At 47.2% G+C, this 18207-nt stretch overlaps 1 protein-coding gene across 1 annotated transcript in view; it reads left to right on the top strand.

Moving 5' to 3' along the window:
* The window catches only part of LOC308335900 (SLIT-ROBO Rho GTPase-activating protein 3-like), a gene marked incomplete at its 3' end in the record, with an annotated part of 94650 nt that overhangs the window by 11768 nt on the left and 64675 nt on the right, over positions 1-18207 (top strand). The window contains exon 2 of the mRNA XM_080793122.1: positions 16274-16469. Within this exon, the coding sequence (XP_080649248.1) occupies positions 16274-16469 (196 nt within the window). The remainder of the gene's footprint in view (positions 1-16273; positions 16470-18207) is intronic.

The raw sequence follows: 18207 nt of genomic DNA, 5'->3' as shown, positions 1-18207 counted from the left end.
CAGCTAGACAGACATAAATACATAAAGAGAGAAATACAGTAGTTCAGACAATGAGTTCTCCAGTCATCCATCCAGCGAGACAGACATTCAGTTATCCAGCCAGAGAGTCTGTTGGTAGTCATGGCTGCCAGTTCCCACCTGATGTTGTGTGGGAGTCCAGACTGCTTCAGACCGTACTGAATAACTGCTAGCTTACACAACGTCTTCAGACTAGGACTGAAGTCCAAGACATACAGGTCATCAGGTGTTTCCTCTCCTCCAAAGAGGACGATACGATCTCCCATCATGCAACAGCACATCCTAGACGTCGGAGACGGGCCTTTCCCCTTGGGCTCGACCCTCTTCCAGGAGAAGGACTCTGGACTGAACCTCCACAGATCATTGAAATATTCATAGTTACTGTTCCAGCCACCAAATATATACAGCTCTCCATTGTAGGTAAAGACTGAATGACCCAAACGTCCTTCTGTAATGATCTGTGGATATTCTATAGAGGGTGTGTTCAGCCAACGGTTGGCATCTGTGTCAAACACTCTGACGGTGTTGTAGTAGCCTCCTAATACAAACATCTTTGTCCCGATGATGGTGGTAGAGTGACCCCTACTGATACATCGACCTCTGCTATGAATTAAAGACCAGAACATTGTGCTGGTGTCCAACCTGTACATGTCATCAGTGTATTTAGTCAGCTTGGTGTCTCCTCCGTGGATAAACATGACCTTCTCCAACACACAGGCTGAGTGGCCCCACCTCCCCTCTGGAACAGCCCCAGAGACCCTGGGTCTGAACCATCTGTGGGCGTCGACGTCAAATGCATCCAGCACATTGAAATACTCCTCTCTCCATATCCCTCCCCAGAGGTAGACGGTATCTTCGATGAGCACGGCTGTGTGGCCGTCACGCTTGGAGGGAACCTCTAGGGGGCGTCCTCCTCCTCTCCCATTGGTCTCTGGGGTCAACTTCCTCCAGCATAACGACACTGTGTTGAAGACGTGAACGTCACCGTCTCCTCCAAAGCGGTACAGCTCCTTCTCCACCGCCACAGCAGCAGCAGAACGGGCCTCCTTATCGGGTACTCCTTTCAGGTGTGTCGTCCAGTGAAGCATTTCTCTCTCCGGTCTTGGAAGGTCACTGCGTTGGTATGAGGTCAAAGGTCACTGCGTTGGCACGAGGTCAAAGGTCACTGCGTCCGTACGAGGTCAAAGGTCACTGTGTCCATACGAGGTCAAAGGTAACTGCGTTGGCACGAGGTCAAAGGTCACTGCATTGGCACGGGGTCAAAGGTAACTGCGTCGGTACGAGCCGCTGAATCACGTTGTGTTTGTCGTACGATGTGTTTTATATCACGTGGGGTCGTTATGACGCGATTGAATGACGTTGCTCAACCCGATTGGGCCACGCAGTCCGTGACATCATCAGTCTTCCATATTTGGACGTTGAGTACAAGTTGTTTGCACTCAAACAACTTCAGTTGGAGGGGGGGGGGGGGTCCCTGGAAGTAAATCAATTGAGAGGCCTGTGACTAGTCGTCTGGGGCCTGGTTAGGTGACATGTGACTAGTCGTCTGGGGCCTGGTTTAGGTGACATGTGACTAGTCGTCTGGGGCCTGGTTAGGTGACATGTGACTAGTCGTCTGGGGCCTGGTTAGGTGACATGTGACTAGTCGTCTGGGGCCTGGTTAGGTGACATGTGACTAGTCGTGCATGGATAAACTGCAGACACGGCCCCAGGGTGCCATTGGCCATTTGGACATGCTGTGTGCCAGACAGGATACTCTGCTGCAGACAGACAGATAGACAGACAGACAGACAGACAGCCAGTTAGCCAGTCAGACAGACAGACAGACAGACAGACAGACAGACAGACAGACAGCCACCCAGACATCCAGAGTCTCTCTCCTCTCCTAGGGGAGATGTGCATCCTCTCACTGCAGCAGTGCGGAAAGCCTGTCAGAGCCAACGGTGTGAAGGCCGTTCCACTCTGACATTATCTGTCTGTGATCTCCCCCATCTCTCTCTCTCTGGCCACAGAGCTACGGTACCACCACCACAGAGCTACGGTATACCACCAGTAAGACGCGCAAACGTGGGAAGCGAACGCAGCTCGTACATATTTGGGTTTTGGACGTATAGCTGCTTTGGGGACTCCTTATATGGTTATGGCTGAGTCATGGTGACACAAATCACTCAGCTCCATATATGGGCACAAAAGCGGGACAGACACACAGACAGACAGACAGACAGACAGACAGACAGACAGACATGATCTGCTAGGTCTCATAGTAAGTGCTCACTGCGTTCGCAACCACAGAGCTATACGGTACCACCACCACAGAGCTTTATTTCCTTCAGTTAAAGGTGTTTTATCACATTACATTCACACACGCAGGCAGAGGAAGGCACCAACCTGCTCATCTGTGGCAGTTACGCCAGGGCTCCACCGGGGGGCGCGTCCGTGTCGCGTCTCCGTCAGTGTTGGGTTTGTTCCCTTTTAATCAATGGAGGGTGGCTCCACTGCCCGCGTTGCGTTGTGCTGCGTTCGGTGACTCAACAATTGGCCCCGGTTCATTTTTTGACGCACGCACGTACCCACAATGCATTACCCATAATGTTGCTGACGCGCAGTTTTCCAAAAGCCCGCGGTGGAGCACCTCTAGCGCGACGTTGACGTTGTCATGACGCGAGCAGGACGCGACGGAGACGCGACGCGTCCGGCGGTGGAGCCCTGGCGTTAGGGGTTCAGAGTCTTGCTCGAGGACACTTGGACACTAACTCTGGGGGACAGCCGGGGATTTGAACCGGGAACCTTCTGTCGTGTTGAATGAATGAATGTGGACCATCGTTCGTCTGAACCACTTAACCCATTCTGACCGGGCACCCATTTTGGTGTTGGCATCATGTTATGCTTTAGCTATTGAAAAATAGCAGATCTACAAGCTCATATCGCGCCACCGAGTGGCGCGATACGAGCTTGTAGGTCTGCTATTTTTGAAAAATTCGAAGAACGACTGTCATTTTTAGAATCTGATCTCGGGTCAGAATGGGTTAATCAGACCAGTGTGTGTCCCGTGGAAACCTCGTATGAATCTGATCTCAGGTCAGAATGGGTTAAACATGGCTGCTGTCGGCCAGATGACTCTTATCGCTGTATTTTTACTTTTTGTGGTTTCTTTTTAGGTAAATGAACATCCTATACTTGACCATACCACAGCGTCGCACACACGTATAGCACATCTATAATACAGGCTCTGCAACGCTTTTTAAAGCTTGTAGATCTGCTATTTCGTAGTTTACGTATACATGTCGTCAAGTTTCCCTATCAATCATCATGACATGCCAGACACGCACACATGTGGGACGCTACAGTTCAAATGGTTATCAGAGAGAGAGGTCTAGAGGGGCGGGTAGCCTGGCTGGCCCAGCCAGCGTGCTTTCTGGTCTAGAGGGGCGGGTAGCCTGCCTGGCCCAGCCAGCGTGCTTTCTGGTCTAGAGGGGCGGGTCGTCTGGCCCAGCCAGCGTGCTTTCTGGTCTAGAGGGGCGGGTAGCCTGGCCCAGCCAGCGTGCTTTCTGGTCTAGAGGGGCGGGTGTAGCCTGGCCCAGGGGCGGGTAGTAGCCTGGCCCAGCCAGCGTGCTCTCTGGTCTAGAGGGGCGGGTAGTAGCCTGGCCCAGCCAGCGTGCTTTCTGGTCTAGAGGGGCGGGTAGTGTAGCCTGGCCCAGCCAGCGTGCGTTCTGGTCTAGAGGGGCGGGTAGTAGCCTGGCCCAGCCAGCGTGCTTTCTGGTCTAGAGGGGCGGGTAGTAGCCTGGTCCAGCCAGCGTGCGTTCTGGTCTAGAGGGGCGGGTAGCCTGGCCCAGCCAGCGTGCGTTCTGGTCTAGAGGGGTGGGTGTAGCCTGGCCCAGCCAGCGTGCGTTCTGGTCTAGAGGGGCGGGTAGGGTAGCCTGGCCCAGCCAGCGTGCGTTCTGGTCTAGAGGGGCGGGTGTAGCCTGGCCCAGCCAGCGTGCGTTCTGGTCTAGAGGGGCGGGTAGTAGCCTGGTCCAGCCAGCGTGCGTTCTGGTCTAGAGGGGCGGGTAGCCTGGCCCAGCCAGCGTGCGTTCTGGTCTAGAGGGGCGGGTGTAGCCTGGCCCAGCCAGCGTGCGTTCTGGTCTAGAGGGGCGGGTAGTAGCCTGGCCCAGCCAGCGTGCGTTCTGGTCTAGAGGGGCGGGTCGCCTGGCCCAGCCAGCGTGCGTTCTGGTCTAGAGGGGTGGGTGTAGCCTGGCCCAGCCAGCGTGCTCTCTGGTCTAGAGGGGCGGGTGTAGCCTGGCCCAGCCAGCGTGCGTTCTGGTCTAGAGGGGCGGGTGTAGCCTGGCCCAGCCAGCGTGCGTTCTGGTCTAGAGGGGCGGGTAGCCTGGCCCAGCCAGCGTGCGTTCTGGTCTAGAGGGGCGGGTGTAGCCTGGCCCAGCCAGCGTGCGTTCTGGTCTAGAGGGGCGGGTGTAGCCTGGCCCAGCCAGCGTGCGTTCTGGTCTAGAGGGGCGGGTAGCCTGGCCCAGCCAGCGTGCGTTCTGGTCTAGAGGGGCGGGTGTAGCCTGGCCCAGCCAGCGTGCGTTCTGGTCTAGAGGGGCGGGTAGCCTGGCCCAGCCAGCGTTCTCGATGAGATCCGACACGTCTCTGTTTACTGTCTGGTGAAGCGTGAGGTTATGTAACCCATCATAACCATAACCAGATCGACCGCTTCAGCGACCGCACGGCTATAGGAGCTGATCTTTGCTCTCGTCTTTCCCCCACCTTCCTTCTTTCTTTTCTTTATTTCTTTCTTTCTGTTTTCTTTTTTTTGCTCTGCTTCAAAGCTCTCTCTCTCTCTCTCTCTCTCTCTCTCTCTGTCTCTCTCTCTCTCTCTCTCTGTCTCTCTCTCTCTCTCTCTCTCTCTCTCTCTCTGTCTCTCTGTCTCTATCTCTCTCTCTGTCTCTCTCTCTCTCTCTCTGTCTCTCTCTCTCTCTCTCTCTGTCTCTCTGTCTCTATCTCTCTCTGTCTCTCTGTCTCTATCTCTCTCTCTCTCTCTGTCTCTCTCTGTCTCTCTCTCTCTCTCTCTCTCTGTCTCTCTGTCTCTCTCTCTCTCTCTCTCTCTCTCTCTCTCTCTCTCTCTCTCTCTCTCTCTCTCTCTCTCTCTCTCTCTCTCTCTCAATTCTCTGGAAGTAATTAATTCTTTGCTCATAAACTCTTGTAAAAAGTAACCGGATCATCTTAACGACCCAGCAGGGTTTAAAACATTCCGGGCGGGGAACCCCTTTTGGTGTTTTAAGCATTATGTCATACTTTAGCTTTTGAAAGAATAGCAGATCTACAAGCTGCGTAGCGCGGAACTCGGTGCCGTGCTATGAGCTTGTGCTATTTTTCAATAGTGTGAACGTTTGGATATTTTTAACTCATATCTTTGCTTCTGGGGGTCCCCCTGGAACAACATATGTTCAGATGGGGGTCGGCTGCCAATTACATAATATATCTTTTAGGTCCTTGGCATGAAGAAACCACTGCTATAGAAACATAGGGTTTTTCAGATGAAGATGAAGATTTCCTGATTCAGACGACATTTGTAGAATCTGGTCTCAGTCCTGAATGGGTTAAAACATTCCTCTCGTGTTGGAGGAAAATAAACATTAGCACACACACGCACACACACACACACACACACACACACACACACACACACACACACACACACACACACACAGCAGCTCTCAGTATAGTTCACGTAAAAAACCCCCCAAATTAATTTGTATTTGGCTGCGGACTCACCGAGGCAACAGCCCGGCTTTAATGATCTTAAATCCCTTTAATTTAGATCGTTTAGTAAGTAATAGTACAACATAAACATTACAGAGACTTTAGTTGTCACTGTACAATACTTTATACAAACACCCTTTTGGTGTTTTTAAGCATTATGCTATACTTTAGCTATATATTGAGTGAAAAACTTTGGCTCTGAAAGAATATAATAGTCAAAGATTTACGCCACATTTTCACGATTTTTCGAAACATTGCAGACCTACAAGCTCGTATAGCAGCCGCGCCACCGAGATCTGCTGTTTTCTGAGCGGTGCAACCACTCCTACAACCAGCAATGTCCGTGTATACCTGTTTGTGTACCTGTTTGTTTGTGTATACCTGTATGAGCACGAGTATGTGACTTATTAATAGCAGTAGGGGGCGCCAGAAACACAGAGGGAGGGGTAGTGCTGTGTCTCTAATGAGAGAGAGAGGGAGAGAGGGGGGGGAATTGCACCACTCAGTTCACACGTGTGTGATTTTTCAATATAGCTAAAGTATAACGTAATGCTTAAAACACCAAAAGGGGATAAGGATAAGGTTAAAGATAGAGTAAGTGATTTCACTCAAATCGTTTTTGGCTGCGGGACCTAAGCCTTCGTCCAATCAGGATAGAGAGTCAAAAACGAAACCTAAGGTTTTTTGACCCCCCCAGGGGTTAACTGGGGACAGGGAGGAACTCCTTATATGGTCAGCACACTCTATAGTAGGGAGGATTATCACAACAAAACAACAAAATAAGTGATATTTGAATTAAGTGAAATCACTTACTCTACCTTTAAGGGATAAGGTTCCAATTAGAACTAATGTTGTTTAGGTGTGTAAGAGGAGGCCCTCAGAGTGAGTATATACACAGAAACGCTGCCATCTTATAGAATAATGAGCGTTCGCGAGGAGGACCAATTATAATGAGAAAAGGGGTTGAAAAGGGCCCACAGTTTTGACGTCAGGCGGTGGCGGCGGCGGTGGTGTTTTGTATTCTTATTGAAGACTTCTCTTTTACATCTTCAAAAGGCCTCGTTTTATTCTTATGCACTTGAACTGCGGCTTTTGAAGCCTCATTTAACCCATTCTGACCTGAGATCAGATTCTAAAGAAATGTCTTCTAATATGCATCCTGACAGTTTTCTGGAAAAAGCCATGTTTCTATGTCAGTCGTTCTTTGATTTTGATTCAAAAATAGCAGACCTACAAGCTCGTAGCGCGCCACCGGGTGGCGCGCTATGAGCTTGTAGGTCTGCTATTTTTCAATAGCTAAAGCGTAGCATGATGCTATAACGCCAAAAGGGGTTCCCGACCAAAATGGGATAATATAACGATGTCTTGTTCTCCAACGAACCGACGCCAGAACCACTGATCAGATGGATTGTCCCTTAGCAACCCTTCTAAAAATAACCAGCTGCGATATCGGAGGGAATTTGCAAATGTATTATCATATTGTTTTCTATCGGGCAGAAAAGCTCCTTATCTCCATTATTTAGACTGATTGTTCTTCTCACTTCTGTTTCAAGGACCCCCGTTTTATATGCATTAACCCATTTTGGTCGGGAACCCCTTTTAGTGTTAGCATTATGCTATGCTTTAGCTATTGAATAATAGCAGATCTACAAGCTCGTAGCGCGCCACCGAGTGGCGCGCTACGAGCTTGCAGGTCTGCTATATTTAGAAAAATCAAAGAACGACTGACATAGAAACATAGCTTTTTCAGAAAACTGTCAGGATGTGTAGAAGACATTTCTAGAATCTGATCTCGGGTCATAATGGGTTAAGTCTCGGATCCGCCGTTTCATAATTATTTTTTAAATCTCTGGGACCACGACCTTCACAGTAGAACCCTCTGTGTTCATTTAAATGAACACTGACGGGGTCCATTTGGTTCCATAATAAACGATCAATCGTTTAGCTTCATATTGTGATTGGTTGATACTACTGATGCCAATGCGCAATGCATCGTCGATCATATCAGTATCGGCCCTAGAAATGCTATATCGTCATCGAATCAATATCCTCAATATGTGGTACGCTATACGCTCCTGGACCGCTGCTGTTCAGCGCCCGTCTGTGGTACGCTACGGGCCTGGGGAGCACGCCCTGCCTAAAGCTATATAGCTAGCTTCGGGGGAAATAGCAGAGTCATAAGCTCACGGCGCGTCGCGCCCGTGGCGAGGCGTGAGCTTGTGGCTCTGCTATTTTGGTGGGCACGTGGTGCCGCACCGCGGTGCGATGGAAGTATGCGGCGGGAAGCTATGGCGCCCTGACGGCCTGGCGGCCTGGCGCGGTCCTGAATGAAGCTAGAGAGATGCCTCTAGAGGCACGTACCGTATCCACGGTAACAGTCCCGCCTCCCGGGCAACGATGGAGGCGAGAGGGGCGGCAAAACACTCTGCATGCTCCTTCCCCTCGCTCGCTCTCTCTCTCTATTTCTCTCTGTCTCACACACACGCACACACGCACACGCACACGCACACGCACACACACACACACACACACACACACAAACACACACACACTGACTATTTCGCTCTCTTTCTCCATCTCTCTCTCTCTCTCTCTCTCTCCTTCACACATACTTAGGCACACGCAAGTATGCAGACATGCAGGCACGCACACACACACCCACACACACACACGCCCCCCCCCGCACGCACGCACGCTTGTGGTGATGAGGCAATTTTTTGCTGCGCTTTTTCATTAACCCATTCTGACCTGAGATCAGATTCTAAAAAATGTCTTCTACATCCTGACAGTTTTCTGAAAAAAAGCTATGTTTCTATATATGTCAGTCGTTCTTCGATTTTTCAAAAAAATAGCAGACCTACAATCTCTTGTAGCTTGTAGATCTGCTATTTTTCAATAGCTAAAGCACACTGAAAGAAAAAAAACGTTGGTTTAACATGAATGAAATATGGACATTGGTTCCACATGAATGGTTTGCTTTGGCAGCACTAGCTCCAATTGTCTAGGTTAAACACATCTATATGAACTTACCCTAATGCAATTGAACAGTGTTACTTATACATGTTTCAATCACGTTGGGTCAACATGATTTACTTAAGGTCATTCAATGTATTAGTACATGTTTCAATCAAGTTGGGGCAACATGATTCAGTTAACTTCATTCAATTTACTATTAAATGTTTCAAATACATTATGGCAACATGATTCAGTCATATTCATTATTCTAGCTACATGATGTGATCATATTAGTCCAACACAATTTGATCCATGCAAAAAAAAAGTTTATTTGTATTAATGCAGGGAACAGTACGTGCATTTATGCATTACAATGCATTACATAACAACATTAGTTATGTTAACAACATTAACAACATTAATTTTAACAAAATTTTAATTAAAATTAATTTAATTAAAATTTTAACAACATTTTAATTAAAATTAAAATTAATTTAACTCGGGTTCAGCGCATAAATGAGCCCCAACAACATGGCCGTTGCAAAGGCCACATTATCCAGGTCTTGTACCACCGTGACTCCCTCAAGGACAATTCTGACATTGTCCTCACTGGTGTTTTTGATGACGATGATCCCCATTGTCTTCTTCTCCAAGGCAGCATCACTGATTGTCTCCTCCACATCCTAAGTGTTCACAAAAAGGCATTATTAGTTATAATCAATAATGAGCTGCAACTGTGAATTCCATCTGTGGTTAATGAGATGCAATCTGCTTTGAGTCTGTATAACTTTTTAACTTTTTTTATTATAAATATTTGAAGCTTTTTAAGAAAACCTAGGTCAGGATTTAGAAGGCATTTTTGTAATCAGTCTTATGTCTAAATGGGTTAAGTCACAACTATGTATAGCATCACATTTGACTTGGCAGCAGTTAACAACACTGCCGCTTGAGTGTTGGCAAAAAGCATCAGTGGTTCTTCAAAGATGTACACAGTGCATGTATACACTGTACAGTCACTTACTATGAATTCCTGCACAAGGTCTCCAGGATCCTCGTTGAGGTAGATGCAGAGTCCTTTAATTATGCCGTCCCTTCCTGCGTCAGTGTCCTCCTGAAAGATAAGGGACAGAACAGACTCTTAAAACTCAAATACATAAGCGGTGCTTGCAGGTTAACATGTTTTTGTAAAAAGAAAAAAAAGGCCTACAAGCTCACAATGCATCACATAGTGCCATGAGCTTGTAGATAGTTTATTTTGTTTGTGTGACACTTTTATATGATGAAGCAGAGTTTAAATGTAATAAAAATCAGACCAGTCTGAAGAGAGTGGTGCAACAGCACCCCCTATTGGTACTCTAAACATAGTCCCACCAAACGTAGTCCCACCAGGACAAAGCTGTTCCTTCACTTAAAAATAAAAGTTTAAATATGGAGACACAAGGTTTCTGCCTGAGCAGCAATATAGTTCCATTACAGTAAAGTAAGTACACATGGATGTGACACATAAAAATTAAACTGAAAAAGGAGGAGGAAGTCTGCACACCGTTTTAAAAGCTTATACCTGACGAAGGCCACAGAAGGTGATAATTAAAGTTGTTAAGGAGCTTTTAAAACAGTGTTCAGACTTCCTTCTTTTTCTGTGTACATATACACAGTAGCACACCCATGGTTGCATACATTCTTGCACCTATAAACACACTCAGTACACCTATCAACCTTGGTATAATGTATTTTGAAAACGTCAAGAAACATGTTCCAGGGAAGCAGTTGCCATAAGCAAAGATTTGAGCTAGAAATCTAAAATCTAAATCATTTTAATCATATGTTATACTTTAGCTATTGGAAAATAGCCGATCTACAAGCTCATAGCGCGGCACCGAGTGCCACGCTAAGAGCTTTTAGATCTACAATTGTTTCTTTCAGAGTGAACGTTTTTAGCTCAAATCCTTGCTTCTCGGCAGTCCCTGGAACAACATATTTTCAGATGGGGGTCGACGGCCAAATAAATATAATTCTGGGGCTCCGCGACATTAAAAAGTTTGAGAACTACTGTCTAAATGGATTAAGATAACTTACTGTGTCCATGTTCGTCATCTCTTTCAGTGTTTTCCCTTTCTGCCCAGTTGCGCTTTCAAACAGCTTCAGCAGGTTTTCAGAGTACATGTCCAGCTGTGACAGGAACCTTGACTGCAGAGGCATGTGTGTGATCCGTTTAAACTCTGCATCAATCTGAAAACACACAAGCACACAGCGCTTTATGAGACAATTTTCATTAATATGGCATTCATAAGTAAGTCACATACTGTGTACACTGTCATAGCACTTAGTTCCTACTAACCTCAGTCACATTAAAGAGAGCTGGCCATCTTGTTGTGAACTCGCTGATCATGGGATCTACTAGATAGTTCTACATGACAAACCTTACACGTCCACATTCACAGCAACAGTCACTGAAAATGAAGAGAACGTTGAAATTAGAAATCAATAAATGTCGTCGATTTCGGCCAAAAAACCTTGCATTTAATTTTAATAAATTAATGCCATACTTCATCACAACATTGTCATGATGAAGTAGGGGAACTCAGTGTCATGCATCAAGTTGTGAGCTGTAGATTGGTGGTTATAGGAATGTACAGCAACAAACAAAATGTTTCACCTATAACGTGACCATATTGAGTAGTGTGTATTTTATGAATAAATAACCAATGAAAGTACTAACAATAACAACGATATTAATCAGATTGTAGAAAATTCCCAATAGCTTCATTTATTTGCCTTATTTTGTACAGGCCTATTTTGGGCAACCTCACTTTAGTTCAGGATGCCTGAACTAAAGTTGGAAACTGGGTCCTATAGAATGACTAGAGGTTGCCCAAAATAGGCCTGGACAAAATAAGGCAAATAAATGAAGCTATGGGGAATTTTCTACACAGATCATTTGATAGTTAAGATTGGGGAGGCAGTACTCACCACAAGGAAATGAGCCTTGATGTGATACAAAGATCTTTTGGACACAACTCGAGCCACTACAGGTTGTTTGTCTGAAACAAAGACAACAGTAATCATGCAACTGTCGGTCTGTACTTAGGAACCTATTCAGTCATTTTGTTCATTTAAGAGAGTATTACCAGTGAAACAAGACAGCTTCGGACCAGGGAGGTGCTGAACACAGGTCTTTCAGGAGGTTGTAGGTATCAGGAGGTACAGTCACTGAAAATGAAGAGAACATTGAAATTAGATATCAATAAATGTTTACATATATGCACAGAGACAGCAGAGTGTGTTTTGAGACAATAGAATGTTAATTTCTCCCAACACCTGAAGAGAGCCTCAGAGAGTAAAGAACAATGGCTGATACTTGGCAAGTTGGCTAAGGTTCACACCAGCCCCTTTTGGGTAGACAGGCAGTCTTCACTCATGAACCCTCACATTAGCACATAATATATGAAAAGCACAAGTGCAATGTGCATTTTTTTATTGCTTGGTGTTCCAGTTACATTCTATGACACAGTTTAGTATGAATTTGCACTAGTTTAAGCAGAGAAAAGAGAGTAAAAGAGTATTACCAGTGAAACAAGACAGCTTCGGACCAGGGAGGTGCTGAACACAGGTCTTTCAGGAGGTTGTAGGTATCAGGAGGTACAGTCACTGAAAATGAAGAGAACATTGAAATTAGAAATCAATAAATGTTGTCGATTTTGGCCAAAAAACCTTGTATCTAATTTTAATAAATGAATGCCTCATCTTATAATTCATCATGACATTCTCATGATAAAGTAGGGGAACTCAGTGTCATACATCAAGTTGTGAGCTGATCATTTAGCAAACTGTAAGGCTAATCAAAGCAACCATCTTATTCAGTAAACTAGTGTCGATGGCATGACACCATTCTAACAATACTGACTAAACCAGACTATAGACTGTAGAGTAGCAGAGTGAAGAAAACCATTGCAATGACAAAATATATACTCTTACATCAAGCAGCAGTAGAATAATACAAAGGGTGTTGTTGAACTTTACATATATGCACAGAGACAGCAGAGTGTGTTTTGAGACAATAGAATGTTAATTTCTCCCAACACCTGAAGAGAGCCTCAAAGAGTAAAGAACAATGGCTGATACTTGGCAAGTTGGCTAAGGTTCACACCAGCCCCTTTTGGGTAGACAGGCAGTCTTCACTCATGAACCCTCACATTAGCACATAATATATGAAAAGCACAAGTGCAATGTGCATTTTTTTTATTGCTTGGTGTTCCAGTTATATTCTATGACACAGTTTAGTATGAATTTGCACTAGTTTAAGCAGAGAAAAAAATCGCTCAGTATAAAGTTTGTTTGATGCAGGACTTTGAGGACAATATCCACGTCAGGTTGAACATGGTCAAATAACAAGCTAATCCCGTAAATCATTTGAGAAAGCATGGTAGCCTGCGTTAGCATAAAACACAACAGTTTAAGCAGAGAGAAAAATCGCGGAAATTCGTCTATTTTATAATGTTCTTTTTAATGAATTTCTCTGGAACGGAAGGTCCAATCTGCTCAGTATAAAGTTTGTTTGATGCAGGACTTTGAGGACAATATCCACGTCAGGTTGAACATGGTCAAATAACAAGCTAATCCCGTAAATCATTTGAGAAAGCATGGTAGCATGAACGCTAGCCTGCGCTAGCATCATAAGAACACAACACCAGTCTAGGAAGATGGCATGATAACTAACCTGTGCTAGCATTGTTAACATAACACCACCAGGGAAATCCGGCTTATAATAATTATAATTAAGACTCATTATAGCCTTACCTTATGCTTTTAGGCTCCAGCATGTCTACTTGTCCACTGTCCAGCTCCCAAGCAGAAGAAAGAGGGGGAAGGAAAACAGGATACCTGGGTACTTCCTGCTAATTCGCGCCATACGTTTGACTTCCGATTCAATTGAAATATATTAGGTCAATGTGATTGAATCACTTTCAGGGTTAGGGCCGGTTAGGGCTTATGACTCACTTTAACTCAACACATTCTAATCACGTTATGTGGTCAAACATAAATTGTTGATGTTGAACATATATAATCTGTTCATTTAATCTCAACAAAGGGAGTTTTCATTTTTCTCAGTGCATGACGTAATGCTATAACACCAAAAGGGGTTCCCCGTCCAGAATGGGTTAATACAGAAAGTCCATTTAGGAGAGAACAAAAGGGGGTCTTGTCTCCGCGTCGTTCGTTTCCATTGAGACATTTCCTACGTAGGGACGGACGTCCATAAGAGCACGCACGCTCTGCTGGAATGGCCTCTCCAGGGGTCAAAAGGGTCGACCACTTCCTATTGTCTTGTGGGAGCGACAGAGAGAGTTAGAGAGAGAGAGAGAGAGAGAGAGAGACAGAGGCTTTTGTGTCCTCGAGGCCGCGCTGTGCGTATAAATCGTTGCAGTCGCTCAAACGCAGGTTCTCCGTAGAGGATCCCAACCATTTATACTAGAGTTAGTACCACTGGTGGTACTTGAGCCCTCCCTCTGGTGGTTACGCAGAGGAGTCACACCAAAAAAGACAAAAGTGGAATGAAATATTTATATTACTATACAGGACCTGCCACGCGTCACGGACAAAGTCAGAGAGAGAAGGATGAGGCTGGCTGTCCGGCCAGAACTATAGGCTGGCAGGGCACTGTGTCAGGCACCCAGAACTAGAGGCTGGCAGGGCACTGCGTCAGGCACCCAGAACTAGAGGCTGGCAGGGCACTGCGTCAGGCACCCAGAACTAGAGGCTGGCAGGGCACTGCGTCAAAGACTTGATGTGACCCTGCGACATACTAGCGTCATGTCCAGGGGGTGTACTTGTACATCAAGCTGCCTCATGCTACAGAAACAGGAGATAGGCTCCTGCCCCTATGGGCCTCATGGCTACAGAAACAGGAGATAGGCTCCTGCCCCTATGGGCCTCATGGCTACAGAAACAGGAGATAGGCTCCTGCCCCTATGGGCCTCATGGCTACAGAAACAGGAGATAGGCTCCTGCCCCTATGGGCCTCATGGCTACAGAAACAGGAGATAGGCTCCTGCCCCTATGGGCCTCATGGCTACAGAAACAGGAGATAGGCTCCTGCCCCTATGGGCCTCATGGCTACAGAAACAGGAGATAGGCTCCTGCCCCTATGGGCCTCATGGCTACAGAAACAGGAGATAGGCTCCTGCCCCTATGGGCCTCATGGCTACAGAAACAGGAGATAGGCTCCTGCCCCTATGGGCCTCATGGCTACAGAAACAGGAGATAGGCTCCTGCCCCTGTGGGCCTCATGGCTACAGAAACAGGAGATAGGCTCCTGCCCCTATGGGCCTCATGGCTACAGAAACAGGAGATAGGCTCCTGCCCCTATGGGCCTCATGGCTCGGCTCCTAGGACAACGGTGGGCAACTTTGACGATGGAGAGGGCCACTATATTTCCACACTCACTCCCTATAGGGCCATATATTACTATTTTTCAATTGGAATCCTGGAAATGTACATTTTTATGTAATTTCAATTGCGTTTAATTATACTTTTGTTGAAGCATTGAGCTATACTCATTTAGACTGAAGTAATTAAAGCGAGTCATGTTTGCATGTTGTGGAATTGTAAACGGCTGGAACCGACATTATATCAGTATTCTGACATTAACCTGAGGGCCACATTAAGTGAAGGTGGGGGGCCTCATGTGGCCCCCGGGCCTCCATTTGCCCACCCCTGTCCTAGGAGGTGACTAGGAGGTGACTAGGAGGTGACTCTCGTCTCTTTACACTATACAGTGATGCTGTGGATGCTGCCAAGAATAATGTGAACCGGCTCACCCCCTCTCTCTCTCTCTCTGTACCACAGTGTGCTCTCTCTCTCTCTCTCTCTCTCTCTCTCTCTCTCTCTCTCTCTCTCTATCTCTCCTCCTGTAGCCAAAAATAAGCTCTTTGATCTTGTCCCCGTTAAGAGCAAAGGTGATTGATCTACAAGCTCACAACACATCACAGCTTGTAGATGTATTCTTTTCTGTTTTTCTATGCTAAATATATATATATTTATTTCAGGGATGCACAGTATTGGCCAATATTTGCTGTAATCGGTCAGTATCGGTATGATTATGACGACATACATAACGACATATTTTCAGATGGGGGTCGGAGGACAATTACATACATTTTTGGGGTCCTTGACATGAAATAGTCTGAGAACCACTGACATCCTCTGGGGACCCCCCGGGGGTCCAGAGACCTCTGGGGACACCCTCTTATTGGCTGTGCCCTCTTGGTTTGGGGTGTGGTTTAGCGAAGGGGCTAATGGACTTGCCCTCGACTTGTACCCATTCTGACCTGAGATCAGATTCTAAAAATGTTCTTCTACATCCCGGCAGTTTTCTGAAAAAGCCATGTTTCTATGTCAGTCGTTCTTCAATTTTTTTCAAAAATAGCAGACCTACAAGCTCGTAGCGCGCCACTCGGTGGCGCGATATGAGCTTGTAGGTCTGCTGTTTTTCAATGGCTAAAGCATGACATGATGCTAACGCTATAATGGCTGTGTCCTCTTGGTTCTGTTCCGTGTTCTGCAGAGATCCGGAACCAGCTGGTGGAGCAGTTCCGCTGCCTGGAGCAGCAGTCGGAGTCTCGGCTGCAGCTCCTGCAGGACCTGCAGGAGTTCTTCCGGAGGAAGGCGGAGCTGCAGCTGGACTACTCCCGGGGTCTGGACAAGCTGGCGGAGCGCTACTCGGCCAAGATACGCACGTCCCGGGAGCACCAGACCTTCAAGTGAGTCACATGCACGCGCCACACGCACGCCACGCACGCACATTTAACACATTCTGACCTGAGATCAGATTCTAACGCACAGAAGAATGGTGGTTCTTTAACCCATTTTGACCTGAGATCAGATTCTAAAAATGTCTTCTAAATCCTGAGTTTTCAAAAGTAGCAGATCTACAAGCTCGTAGCGCGCCACTCGGTGGCGCGCTACGAGCTTGTAGATCTGCTATTTTTCAATAGTTAAAGCACGACATGATGCTATAACACCAAAAGGGGTTCCCCGCCCCAAAATGGGTTAACATCTTTATTTGCATTCACAATTCACAAGACATTCTTCAACTCAAACGATAGTGGATGCACAAACTTGGAAAACTCTAGAACTGGTGTTTCAGGATACAGATCACGGGTACAGGAAGCCCACGCACGCACGCACGCACGCACGCACACACACACACACACACACACACACACACACACACACACACACACACACACACACACTACGTGCTGTGTAGGCTCTACTCCTCCGATAGCATCGAGGGACCACAGGACGGCTCTCCCAATAGTGCTGTATGTCCATCTGTGTGCAGCTGCTGCTGGTCAAAATATTCTCCTTGTCTTCCACATTTTTTATAGTTCCATAACTTCAACACGAGAGAGGAGAGGGGAGGGGAGGGGAGGGGAGGGGAGAGGGATTAAATGACCTGCATTGGAATTAGTCTGGCTAATAAGCCAGACTCAAATCACACTGTCGTAATCCGCCGGCAGGCCATGTTTTTGGCTTTAGCCAGACTACAGTAGAATGGGGACACCCCATGCATGCATGGAGGCAGACATCTACAGTAGAATGGGGACGACCCACCCGTGCATGGATGGAGGCAGACATCTTGGGGGCCTCGGGGCAGAGATGCAGAGTCGTGCAAGTCTCTCCCAACTAGGTCACACACGTAGTGTTTAACCTCCCCCTGCCCGGCTGCCCGGCATGTTGTGTATCATGTGACATGTCATTTCATCTTATATGCAATATATACTCACGCCATATAGGCTGCCTGCCAGCCAGCCTGCCAGCCAGACAGACAGACAGGCAGCCAGACAGACAGACAGCCAGACAGGCAGACAGGCAACCAGCAAGCAGGCAGCCAGGCAGACAGCCAGCCAGCCAGGCAGCCTGCCAGGCAGCCAGGCAGGCAGACAGGCAACCAGCAAGCAGGCAGCCAGGCAGACAGCCAGCCAGCCAGCCAGGCAGCAGGCAGACAGGCAGACAGCCAGCCAGCCAGGAAGCCAGCCAGGCAGGCAGCCAGCCAGGCAGGCAGACAGCCAGCCAGACAGACAGACAGACAGACAGACAGACAGACAGCCAGCCAGCCAGGCAGGCAGACAGCCAGCCAGACAGACAGCCAGACAGACAGACAGACAGACAGACAGACAGCCAGCCAGACAGCCAGCCAGCCAGCCAGGCAGCCAGGCAGGCAGCCAATTATTTACATTCACTCAGCGGGCAGTCTGGGAACAAGGCACAGCATCTTTTATAGATGCTACTGTATGTTATGTGTACAGTATATATGTCTGACGGCGCTTCTGCAGCTTTCTCATTTGAAGGACGGCCAAATTGCTGCGCGTGCGTGCGTGCGTGCGTGCGTGCGTGCGTGCGTGTGTGTGTGTGCGCAGAGAGGCCTGCAGTGTGTTCTGACATTCAGCTCATCGTTCTTAGAAGAAGGCCTTGATGCCCTGCAGCTCTGTGTGT

Source organism: Protomyctophum bolini, assembly GCF_963924005.1.
Source record: "Protomyctophum bolini genome assembly, chromosome: 20".
NCBI lineage: Eukaryota > Metazoa > Chordata > Actinopteri > Myctophiformes > Myctophidae > Protomyctophum > Protomyctophum bolini.
This window is presented reverse-complemented; position numbering and strand designations above follow the sequence as displayed.